This window comes from Betta splendens, chromosome 24 (genome assembly GCF_900634795.4).
Source record: "Betta splendens chromosome 24, fBetSpl5.4, whole genome shotgun sequence".
Taxonomy (NCBI): domain Eukaryota; kingdom Metazoa; phylum Chordata; class Actinopteri; order Anabantiformes; family Osphronemidae; genus Betta; species Betta splendens.
The window spans coordinates 2,756,244-2,769,090 of NC_040901.2; the positions used below are offsets into that span (position 1 = coordinate 2,756,244).

The 12,847-nt window shown below is 44.4% G+C and overlaps 1 protein-coding gene across 1 annotated transcript; it reads left to right on the top strand.

Annotated features, from left to right (window-relative positions):
- Positions 1-1,765: 1,765 nt before the first annotated feature.
- Positions 1,766-7,910, top strand: LOC129603683 (uncharacterized). Its single transcript, XM_055506289.1, has 2 exons — positions 1,766-5,647; positions 6,591-7,910. The coding sequence occupies exon 1, from the start codon at positions 2,927-2,929 to the stop codon at positions 3,944-3,946; it is 1,020 nt and encodes a 339-aa protein (XP_055362264.1). The 5' UTR covers positions 1,766-2,926; the 3' UTR covers positions 3,947-5,647; positions 6,591-7,910.
- Positions 7,911-12,847: the final 4,937 nt, after the last annotated feature.

Consider the following 12,847-nt stretch of genomic DNA (forward strand, 5'->3'; position numbering starts at 1 on the left):
TTTAGAGACGCAAGCAACGGCAGATGGGTAGTGAATTCCGTGTAAATTTTAATATTTATCACTTAAATGGCCTAAATTGTTTGGAATGAATAAAGGATATATGTACGATACATCTATTGTATGTGTATTTATGTGTTTATTGACAACGTAACTTGTCATTTTGGTCAAAGTTTAAAATATTCATATTTTTAAAATGGCGACTGCACCGACTGTAAACTCCCCGCAGCGCTCCTGCCCTTTTCGGTAGTTGCAAGCCTTAAATATTATCGCCTAAGGTTATTTAATTTAGTTAAATCTACCGTAGAGACACGTTGTTGGACTTTGCTAACGGATCATTCTGTTGCCAGTTTAGCAATTAAATCTGTGCAAGTGTGATCTGGAAATGCAGGCACAATATTACAGTTTTTCTCAGTCGCTTTAGTTCAATTCTTAGAACAGAATTGAAGTTTGCAAATATGTGTGTGCATTTCTCAAAACAATTTGTACAAACAGCCAAACACTGGATTCCTTGCAACAGCCTGTAACTTGCTCAAAATCTTTAGTTCATCTCTTCATCGCATTGCCATCAGAATGTCAAGAGTCCTTGTGTCATTGTCTATGAACAAGACAGTCCAAATTACTTAATCATGTTGTCAATAAAACTGTGTACTTTACAGTCTTTCTCAGTCGCTTTCGTACAATTCTCAGATCAGAGTGAAATTCTCAAAACTATTTGTTCAATCTTCACATCAAGCAGTTTCTCTTTTTTCTCTTTTTTTCACTTGTTGAACCAGTTGGCACATGCTTTGGTACATCCATTCAAATGATTCTGCGCAATTCCCAGCTCTTTGCTACATTATCAATTGTTTAGTCATGTTGATCAAAATGTATTATATAGTTCACTGCGCAATAGTCTTACTCCTCAAAACATCTAGTCAATTAGTTCATCGTATAAATCATTAATGCAAAATGGTTGGACCCGAGTTTGTCATAATGTGACAAATATATTTCTGTACATCTCCATTATATGTTTCTTTCTAAATCTGTCCTGATTTGGTAAATTGCTCTCAGGTGACTTGACTTTCTCTAAAAAGGTGCATCTCCTTAACCATCAACTGGCAAGTATATATATGGGTGAAGCACAACACAATGTTCTATGTCTGACAATGGTGTGCTTACACATCACAAACTCTCTACAGAGATCTCATCCCTGAAGAAGAGAGGGGGTCGGAGTGAGATCACCCGCCAAAGTATGTGATAGTTTGGGACAATGTGAGTTTTCGTCACTCCAACATCATTAGGCATCAGGATGGAAAGTTGTAACACAGATGACTGGACAGATCTGGATTTTTGTTCAAAGACATCATAATCATACATCATTTTGGGGTCTGTACGATCTACGATATCGTAGAGCCAATATACGATAGAGTTGACACTGGCGTCCATCATGTTTTGATGTTGTTTAGATTGTGCGCACGTCACCAGAAACTGTTGTCACGCCTACCTGGTTGGCTCCTCTACACTCTGTCAATCACATTATAAGCGCTGCTGATTGGTTCAGTTACCTGCTCAGGTTTATATGCAAACACTTGTACCGTTTGTCCAGTATTGCGATAAGGGCGAAAATAAGGAAGTGTGTTCAGAACCGAAGCAAATTACTGGATGAAAAGAATCTGGTAAGGAAATCAAGCGGCTTTACCTGGTGTTAGACGCTACGATTCAAGCTAAAGTGAAGCTAAACCGCTGCTGCGCGGTGTTCATTCGGTGTCGGACATTACATGTCTAAAAAAACCCTGTCAAAGAAAAACACGCACTACGTGAAGTCTCTAGCTCAAAAAGAAAAAAGTAAATAATTGTTTAATTCGAATAACTAATTCTGTTATTTCTTTAGATTGTGTGCACATATAATAGTTTTGTTTTTAAAGGGAGTGTGTTTGCCAGTAATATGGACAGCAGTAATATTATTATATGGCAATGTGTACACAAAGCATTTAGCTAGCGATTAGCTTAGCGTCCGTCGTTCATCAGATCATAACTTGCCACGCGTATTGGTGGCGTATGCTATGCTATTCTTTGGCGCATGTCCTTAGATCCTTTTTCAGAATAGTGGCTTTTATTTGAGGAGTTTATTTGTGTTGCAAAAATTATTGTAGCGGTAGAGCCACAAATTTGTCCCGTGCTGGTGTAATGAAGTTTTTTGTGTCTTTTTTTTTGTAAATGGTTGATATCATTTTGAGATTAAATTATTATTATTATTATGCCTATGTAGCGGTCCTTAACCTGGCACAGAGTGCAGAGTCACCAGTGAATTCATCACTGCCAACCATTAGACTCAATGAGCTTATCAGAGCAGGGCAGGCTGATGTAGCCATTAGTGCAATAATCAAACTCAAGGAGTCAAGAGAAATCTTGACTAATGATGACAGGAGGAGAGCGAGTGGCCGTGTTAAAAGACTTATGCACGAGTGGAGAAAACTGCGGATGGAGGGAGACGTGCTATACAGGATATCTGGTGAACGAAAACAGCTTGTTCTACCTGCTGAGTATCGACGTTTGGTTTTAAGACACCTTCACAACAACATGGATCATTTGGGGTCAGAAAGAGTTATTGGACTAGCCAGAGACCGGTTCTATTGGCCTTTCATGAAAAAAGATATTGAGGCCTATGTCACTCAGCAATGTCCCTGTATCAAACAAAAGAAGCCAGTGGTCCATGTCAGAGCACCTATGGGGAACATTGCAACTAGTGCACCCTTAGAGTTGGTTTCGATAGACTACATGCATTTAGAGCAGAGCAGGGGTGGATACGAGTACATCTTAGTAGTCATTGACCATTTCACAAGATTTTCCCAAGCGTACCCCACGCAAAACAAGTCAGGTAAAACAGCCGCAGAGAGAATATTCACAGACTTTATACCTCGCGTTGGATTCCCAACCAGACTGCATCATGATCAGGGTCGGGAATTCGAAAATGCCCTGTTCAGGACTTTACAACAGCTGGCAGGAGTCTCTCACTCCAGAACCACCCCGTACCATCCACAGGGAAATCCAGCGGAGGTTTAACCCCACGTTACTCCAAATGCTGAGGACACTGGAGCAGGAACAGAAGAACAACTGGAAGGAGCTCTTGCCACAGGTAGTGCATGCATATAATATATGCACCAGACATGAGGCTACAGGGTTCTCACCCCATTATCTGATGTTTAGGCGTCACCCTCGCCTCCCTATCGGCCTAGTGTTTGACCTTCCCATTGACAAGACAAATGGAACACCACAAACCTACACAGAGAAATGGGCTGCAAGAATAAAGAAGGCCTACCGCATAGCAACAACAAACAGTCAACAATCCAGTCCACGAGGCAAGGGATACTATGACCGTAACATAAAGGGGGTTGTACTGACACCCAGTGACAGAGTTCTGGTACACAATATGAGTGAGAGGGGAGGGCCAGGAAAGCTCAGACCCTATTGGGAACAAACAGTGCATGTAGTGATAGAACAAGTGAATGACAACCCTATTTACAAGGTGCGGCCAGAGAAAGGTGGGAATACTGTGCGGACTCTTCATCGGAATCTCCTCCATCTTGTCAATGACTTGCCTGTAGATGAAGCTCAGCCACCCGAGGAAGGAACAACAACAAAAGGCAGAGAAAAGAATAAGAGGGTAACTCAGGAACACAGAGCACAATTTCAGAGTAGCAGTCCCTCCGATTTTGATGAGGATGATGGCCCTCGAACACATTACTGGTTAAGGAAACAAGGACAGACTGGACCACAGAGAGCCACCATGCCTGTCTCGTTCCCACTGTCAACCGAACAGACAGGACTGACCCCAATTGCAACAGAACCCAGGGCACGGCCTGGATTCACATTAGGGGAGAATGCACTAAACCAGGACCAGTTTGGCAGACATGATTGTGGACGGAGAGAGAGATGGAACAGGATGAGAGTGGGTATGAACAGGTAACCCACTATGATGATGGACAGATGGTGGAACAGGACCAAGCCTCTGGCAATGACAGTTTCAAACATGAAGCCTTTCAGAGGGAACCGGTAAGAAGATCAACTCGGCCCAAAAGACTTCCTCAGACACTGACATATGATTCTCTTGGTCATCCGTCCTACCAGCCACAGGGATGGGTCAACACCATTGGGCAGTATGAAGTACAAACTATACCACTGATGACATCAGCCCTAGTGCCACACTGTATATTCTTCCAGGCACCTTCATACAAGTCTTTTCCCTATGTCGTTCCTGCATTTGTATGTTAATACAGGTACAAATTAGCCGTGTAAATTAGTTTTTTTGGTATTTAGCTTTTTAGTATGTGGATATGTCGGGAGACCTTTTTTTTTTGGGGGGGGGGGGAGTGTGACCCATACATAATGTGGTCACATTCTTATTTGATGTGCGAGATGGTCCATGTCATAACACTTAAAATTAATTTTATGGAGTTTACATCGCTCCTCCTTTCGTGGTGATGCTAATGTCCTGTCCAGGCCAGTGGGGGGCAGGAGAGGAGCATTTGCGACTTAGGCACCACTGTTGTACGGCAGCTCGCTCGCTTCCCGTCATTCTGATGAGAGCGACCAAACTGAGAGTGATTGTTCTCTCTGTTTGTACTGTTTTGCAGGACATAAACATCTAGCTGCTGGTCCCGCCACTCGGGACCTGCAACAGTGATCATGATTATTGGGCCTTTCTTCGTCTGCTCCAAAAATTAGAATGGAACCAGATGTTTAGCTGATGCAGTTTGAGGGTCTATGAGCTTGGGCCTTAGCTTGAGAGGGGCAGGAGACCAGGTTCTCTCGACACTCTGCATTGTATGATTTAAATGGAGACAACCACCATTTTTTTCAGATGGGACGTGTCTATTAACTAGTATTCAACCACTGTATGAAGTTTAAGCAAAAGCAGCACATCCTTTTTAATTAACCAGGCCTTCTCACATACATCTTTCATCAGTGAGGTTTCTAGCAGACTAAGTTACATCACTATGATTGTTATATTTTGCAAAAATGAGCAAATCAGGCGATTTTAACCTACTAGTGGCAGTTCTTACATATACATGTCACGGTTTATGTTAATTTCCGGTTTTATGTTGAAAGGACTTCCTGTTTCACCTCAGCTGTTTTCTGTCATTCTGTTCCTGTCGCCGCTCCGGCGGTTCACATCTCCGTTCCTGCCGCCACTCCGACGGCTCCAGCCCAAGCTCCAGACGCCGCAGTCACGGTTAACCACACGGACCCAGTCACAGAGAGCCAGTCCGCGCCGCTCCCAGCGCCTCAAACAACGGACAGTCGCAGGTCCCCCGGACGACATCGCCAAAGGCGCGGTTCCAGAACCCCGGGTCCCGAGACCTCGGTCGTGGTGACCGAGCAGCTCTCTTCCCCGGCAGAGGATTCCCTTGGTTCCCCGACTGACTGTGTCTCTCTGATAGCAGGTATCCCAGACAGCGTCGCCAGGCGGGTCCACCTCCACTGCTCTCCTCCGGTTGCGTTCCTCTTCGCCCACCTGATGAGTACTGCTGATTCGGTGACAGACCAGGGCACAAGGGACCGATTATTCAAGGAGGCAGCTGCCCTCATCCTGAGGGAACCCACCCTGCGTGAGGCCCTGCAACTCCCAGGCCTGCAGCCAGCAGCCACACCAGGTCCTACTCCTCAGGTAGGTCAGTCGAGCCACGCTCAGTCTCCAGCCCCAGTTCAGTCGTGCTCTGCTCAGGCTCCAGCCCCAGTTCAGTCGTGCTCTGCTCAGGCTCCAGCCCCAGCTCAGCCTTGTCGCGTCCAGGTCCCAGCTCAGCCTTGTCGCGTCCAGGTCCCAGCTCAGCCTTGTCGCGTCCAGGTCCCAGCTCAGCCTTGTCGCGTCCAGGTCCCAGCTCAGCCTTGTCGCGTCCAGGTCCCAGTCCAGTCGAGTCGCGTCCAGGTCCCAGTCCAGTCGAGTCGCGTCCAGGTCCCAGTCCAGTCGAGTCGCGTTCAGGCCTTGTCCCAACCAGAGGGAACCACCCATCAAACAAGTGCTATTCACACCCGATCAGGCCCGGCGTCTACTTCCTCGAGCTCGGCAGCTGCAAGCAGCCATGCCGGCTCCAGACAGGACGCCGTCTCAGTCCCTGCCGGCTCCAGTGAGGAGCCCGAGAGCAGCACTGCCGGCTCCAGTGAGGAGCCCGAGAGCAGCACTGCCGGCTCCAGTGAGGAGCCCGAGAGCAGCACTGCCGGCTCCAGTGAGGAGCCCGAGAGCAGCACTGCCGTTCTAGTTCCCGTTCCTGTCGGCTCCCGCGAGGACGCTGTTCGTGTCCCTGTCAGCCTCGGAGGGGCAGTCCCCGCCAACCTCCAGGAGGAGGTCGCGCCAGCTGGAGTTTCTGCCGCAGTCCCCGCCGACCTCCAGGAGGAGGCCGCGCCGGTCGCAGTTCCCGCCGCGGTTCCCGACGATCTCCAGGAGGAGGTCGCGCCTGCCACAGTTCCCGCCGACCTCCAGGAGGAGGTCACGCCTGTTGCCGTTTCCGCTGCAGTTCCTGTCGTCCTCCAGGAGGGGGTCGTTCCTGTTGCCGTTCCTGCTACAGTTCCTGATGGTCCTGCAGAGACTTTTGTTTCTGTTCCTTTGTGCGCAGGAGCCGTTCCGGGGGGTGCCGGAGGTTCCTGCGGAGATCCCTCTGCACCGGCCACACTCGCAGAGGCAGCTCCTGGTGGTCTGACGTCTGCCACGTTGACCCCGGTCCCTGGTGATCTGGCACAGATCACACCTGCCTCAGCTCCTTGTGGTCCGACCACGTCTGCCTCAGCTCTTGGTGATCTGGTACAGATCACATCTGCCTCAGCTCCTGGTGGCTCGGCTCCGGCCACGTCTCCACGTCTGTCCTCGTCTCTGGTACCTGCCTCGTCTCTGGTTCCGGCCTCGCCTCCACGTCTGTCCTCGTCTCTGGTTCGTCTGCCGTACTGGTGGCCTCGCCCTCGTCACCTCCTGCCGGTTGGGTGGCGCTGCCTCCTGCGGCGACATCCGCCTCGGCTTCGCCGTCGTCGGGGCCGCTCACCTCGGGAACGTCCCCTCCTGCCACGACGATGGCGCGGTCTCTGCCGTCATCGTCTGCCGCGACTCTGGGGTCCTTGGATCACCTCCGTCGGGAGGAGGCTGGACTCCGCCAGCCTTGCGCTTGGGCATGGGGAGTGCCGTCTTGGCCTGGCGGCCGTGCAACCTACCCTCTCCTCGCCACCATCCCCCGTGAAAGGACAGTTTGGACCTTGTTTTTTGTGTTACGGACTCCACTTCCTGCCCTATTTCATGTTCTTGTTGTCGTTGTTTCTGTTTTAACCCTCCTCCGGTCCTCCCTCCGCCCACCCTGCTTGTTTGCCTTGTCAGGGAGGGATTCGGTCCCTCCTCCTGAGACCACCCTCCGCCCGCCCTGGTTTGGGGGGGGGCTTCGTGGGCGCCGTGGTAGACTCCCTAGGGGGAGGGGTACTGTCACGGTTTATGTTAAGTTCCGGTTTTATGTTGAAAGGACTTCCTGTTTCACCTCAGCTGTTTTCTGTCATCCCGGTTTTACCACGCACACCTGTCAGTAATCAGTAATCACACCCAGTAGTTAAGCACCACCTCAGCCAGCAGTCAGACGCCAGATTGTTGTATCCTTGCACCACTATCCAGCGTTCTAGTCTTGTTCTCTCATGTTGTTGATCTTGCCTGCTTTTGACCGCCGATTCCTGCCTGACCCTCCTCTGTACCTTCGTCTGGATTGTGACGCTTGCCTGACCGTCTGACCAGTGAGTTTGTCTAGCCCTTTTCTGTACCGTCGCCGAGTCTATCCGTGTACCGAACCACTGCCTGCCCCCTGGACCTGACCTCGCCTGTTCCTCACTGTACCTCATGCTGAGACATCCTGTGTATGACCCGGACTGATTGACGACGTTTGTACAATAAAACCCTGCTTAATTCACCAAGTCCGAGAGTGTGCTGTGCATTTGGGTCCTCAGCCGTGTGTTCGTGACAATACACATACTGTATACCCCTTATTAAAAGTGAAAATGGCGGGAGAACCCCTCAATAAAGGGCAACTACTGTACAAACAAAAAAATAAATAAAAATAAAGAAGTTCATCTACTTTAATAAACCAGGTTTTCTCACATACACTTTTTTAAAGGAACAGAAGTAAAAGCAGCGTCGTGAGAAATCCTCAAGCATGAGGAGGGAAATCTGCCACCTCCAGCATGTAAATATTAAACCGTGACTTATATCTTTCTAGCTGACTGAAAAAGTGAAATGTTTTTATCATTTTTTTCAGTTGGTATCAAAGATTAATGTTTTTTGTTTGCAATTAATCTCTGACACATTAAGCATAATGGGGAATATAAACCTCATAACAGATTAAGCCTAGTAAGTAGTAGTTGAAGCCTATTTGTGTTCATCTATACAGTCATTATCACTCTGAAAATGACTGTGGATCAAATCCTGCAGCAAGTGCAGCAAAACACTCACTCGCCACTCCTGATTGGCTGAATTTCCACACTCGGTGGTGCGAGAAGCAGCACACCAGTGCTTCAGGGCAGCTGAGATTGGGTTGTGTGTCTTTGTCAAATATTACGTCTGAGTCTGAGCTAAAGGCATTGATATTCAAACTGATGCTTTGATTAGTGTAAAGAACCTGTGGACTGTGTTAGAGGAACCTGTGTGTTCTAAACCTAAAAGTAATTTACATTTCCTTTTACCCATTTACATGAATATTTGGCTTTAGTGTTTTCATGTGAACCTTTATTAGGAACATGTATAGTCTGATTTAGTGACAACTACAGAAGCTCTGTCATAATAACTGCTCTGTTGGTTGAAGGTATTAGAAGGATTCACCTATTATATTATTATTATTAACTGTCTAACAAATGTAAGTGAAGATTTTGTCTGAGTTGCTGCATTGAACTGTATTTTGCTGGTATAATAACTGTCCATTGTGTTTAACACTGTGTTTAATTCGAGATAGACACAAAGTTGGACTCCCCCTTTCTGAGGTCGTCTGCAGCATCAGCATGACCATAAGGATCAGTTACTAAGACACATGGTCCGTTTAGACAATCTGATGTGTTTGTGTGTCTGTGACACTGATAGTGAGACACGTCTTTCTCTCCTTGAGAACGTTAAACTAGTTGAACCTGTAGAGGTGGACTAAAACAGCTCATACAGGTGGATTTGTTTATGCATTTGAATGAGGCATGAATAACATGCAAACTTGTTTCCACACCTAACAAATACACTCCCATAGTTTCTACGTTCTTCATATGTATCTGGCTCAGCACAGCACTAACTATACAGGTGAGTCTCTGTCAATTTCATTGTTTGACTTTAGATGTGATATTTGTGTTCGTAGATCAGAGCTTGTTTTTTACTTCACTGATGTGTTTCTTGCTGTGTTTGTTCCTGCTCCTGATGTTGGATGGTCAGATTTTCAGACACTGAACATTTTAGTTGTTTCTATTTATGGAAGTGGTTCCTGTTCTCTGAAATTGAGGCATTGCAGCTGAACACTGTTATCTTCAGCAGTTTAAATCTAGGTGAAAATGGAACCACTGAAATGAGCTGGAGTCTCCTGTAAAACTATTCACTTTTTATTTAGTGGTTTAGTTGTTGACCTAGTTCAGATGTTATGTTATGTGTATTTACCTACTAAAGATGCTCTGCTTGTCATTGTCATTTCAGAAGTTTATTATTTCTTGTTAAGGTCATAAATAGGATTTTATGTTTTGTGTGATTCATCACTGCTTGAGAACAACGACTGCTAGAACTGTGTGAGGTGAGATGACCTCTAAACATGTGTTTGACTCTGGTTTCCTTCCACAGTCCAAACACTTTCTAAACCTTCTAAACTGATTGTGGATGGAAGTGATTGTGTCAGGTCCTTGTTTTTTATTAGTGACCAGCAGGTGGAGCTGGAAGTCATTCTAAGAGGAAGCATTTTGTGAACATACAACAATTAACAAGAATCCGATCAAAGGTGATGCTCTGTGTTGACAGCTGTAATTACATCATTATAGTCATCATCCGACCCCCGCTCAGTTTGGTTGGTTGAGTTAATCGCCATGGAGACGGACAGGTGATTTCCTGCAGTCAGAGAATGTCAATTGTTAATTGGAGGTCTGTGTCGATATAAAAGCATGAAAAGAGTCCATCCATTCATCAAGCAGAACTGTTGTCTTCCTCACAGCTCATTGACACAGATTGTCCATCAATCAGCTGAGATGTGTGACTCACAGTCAGATAAACTGTGATGAAAGTGAAGTCTAGAAAACAGTAAATTACCCAATAGGATTATAAAACAAGATGCATCTTACTTGCATGTTTTATAACGAATCATTTTTTGAAGGTATCATAGTTGGAACTAGCAGTTTGATGCATATACAGAAAACACTTATTGACTGGATAGGATTTAATTAGAAAAAGTCAAAAATTTTTCCTACTCTTTTTAAAAGCTGTATTTAGAACATTTGACTTTTAACCCACAGGGTGACAAGAGAGACAGACAAACGTTAAACAGACTCATGTTTTTCACACACAATCAGTAAGTTTCAAAACATGACAAGACACTTACTGACCTTTGTTGGCTGTACAGCACAGAAAAGATGCCACAACTAAAGAGAATTGAGAGCTGAGGCTTTACTTTCATCAGACAAGAGGATAAGAACAACTGCATCAGGTTAAAAATAATGGAAACTACTCCTGATTGGCTGAATATGGAAACTGTAACATCACACGTAAAAGAAAATGGCACAATCTATGCAATGTGGAAATTTTATTTATTAATGGCAATTAGAAGGAAACATACTCTACAACATAAAACACACACACTTAGAACCGAGATATTGACAACGTGAACACAACAGCTGCCATATATGGGCAGCCTGTTCAGTAATTGCGTTAATGGGTTACAATATATAAGTTTGACCACCAAGTGGCGCTCGTGGACTGCTAATAAAACTGCCAATGTACAGTAGGCCATGAACTTATACGCCTTCGGATGAGTAACAATGTTTCAACATAAAGAGGTTTTTTGTGATGGTTTATTTATTTTATTTTTTATATTTTTAGTTTTTAATACAGTAAAAAGTAATTTAAGTTTTGAAGACAATTAAACTACCCAGAAAGCTTTCAAGCATGTTTAGGCTGATTGTCTATTTGCCTGAGTAACGTTTTGATATCAATTGTAAATAGTGACAGTTTACTTGTGGCCGTATTTCTAGGAGGATGATGGAGAATTATATAATAATAACCCTAATAATAATAAAATTACTACTAATAATAATAATAACAATAATAATAATAATAACTACATAGCGTAGTTACATTGGTATGCTATGTGCCGCAGTTGTGTGTGTTACTTCATTTTACTTTTTTCATGATTATTCTTCAGGCTTAGTAATTGAAATCTTCTAACGAACGTGAGTTGACTGCATGTGTTTGAGTCGGTATTTGCTATTAATTTGCCCGTGTTCAGCTCGAGATTACATTTCTGTGTTTCACAAACAAACAGCAGCTTCTGTTTCTTCTCTTCAGAATAACAGCTGCGTTTGTAAATTCAAATAGATATAATTCTGTTTTAAGGACTTTAACGCTGTCACCTGGCTGGGGGCCTTTCTCACAGTTTACGTCCTTTTATCGCACTGCCGCGGAAGGACCAGTGGTACGCGGAATTATATTAGCAAGGCGGTCAAACATATAGAGTGAAATTCTCATATATGAAGGCATAAAAATGTTAATTTGATTAGAACGCATAGAATTTGAAGGCATGACGGCAGAGTCCTCCAATCTCAGTATGGATGACACTCAGTCATCAGACAATAAAGGTCGTGCCAGCCTGGAGCCTAATCGGGACGGATCACCAGTCCATCATCCACACAAACACCCACTTAACAGATTCCCCAATAAACTTATTAATATTGAAAATTTTGAATTTGAGGAAACCAGAGAAAATTCAAACAAACACGGGAAGAACATGGGAACTCAACACAGAAATCAAAATGATATGAGGCAAGAATGAACATGACTCTACTGTGTTGCCCCTGATGAGGATGATGATGATAATAATAATAATAATAATAATAATAATAATAATAATAATAATAATAATAATAATAATAATAATAATAATAATAATAATAATAATAAGCTTTTAATGGCCAAGTGCACAGGACAACCAATGAATTTTATGTGGTCTTTGTTCCCTCTTGTGGCAAAAAACAAATTACTTACAATAGTTATTAAACATATATACAAAAAGATTATATAGATATAAGATATATATAAAAAGAAAAAATAACAAATAAAACTGCAGCTCACTGTGTCACATTTAACAGTGGTTATTGCACATTTATGTTTATGTCTGTAAGAGTCATTGTGTCATTGTATTGTGAACGGTAGACAGAGACACAGCCTGGGGAAAGAAGCTGGTGGAGGAGTTTACACAGTTTGTGTTCAGGGTGTGCGGGGTCAGCAGTGATGCTGACAGTCTTTTTTCTGAGTCTGGCCCAGTACAGATGCTCAATGGACGGAAGCTCAGTCCCGATGATCTTCTCTGCTCCAATTAAGTTACATTTAAATGTTGGCCGCTGGTGTTTATAGAGTCATACATATACTGTACTCACGCATTTTTCTACAATATCATATGTGCTAAAAACAAAATACCCAAAATAACCAATAACAGCTAAATTCTCAAGGTGACTACTCTTAAATTGTTTTATTTTAAACAATTATAGAAACTGAAAAATTGTTGTCCGGCCCAATCGGGAAAGGCGATGTGGAACTAAAAGAAAGGAAAGTCGGTTTGCTACGGGTTTGCTAAGGTGTATGTATTTGATTGAATTGGGGAGGTGCAGCTAAATCAAAAGCCGAGAA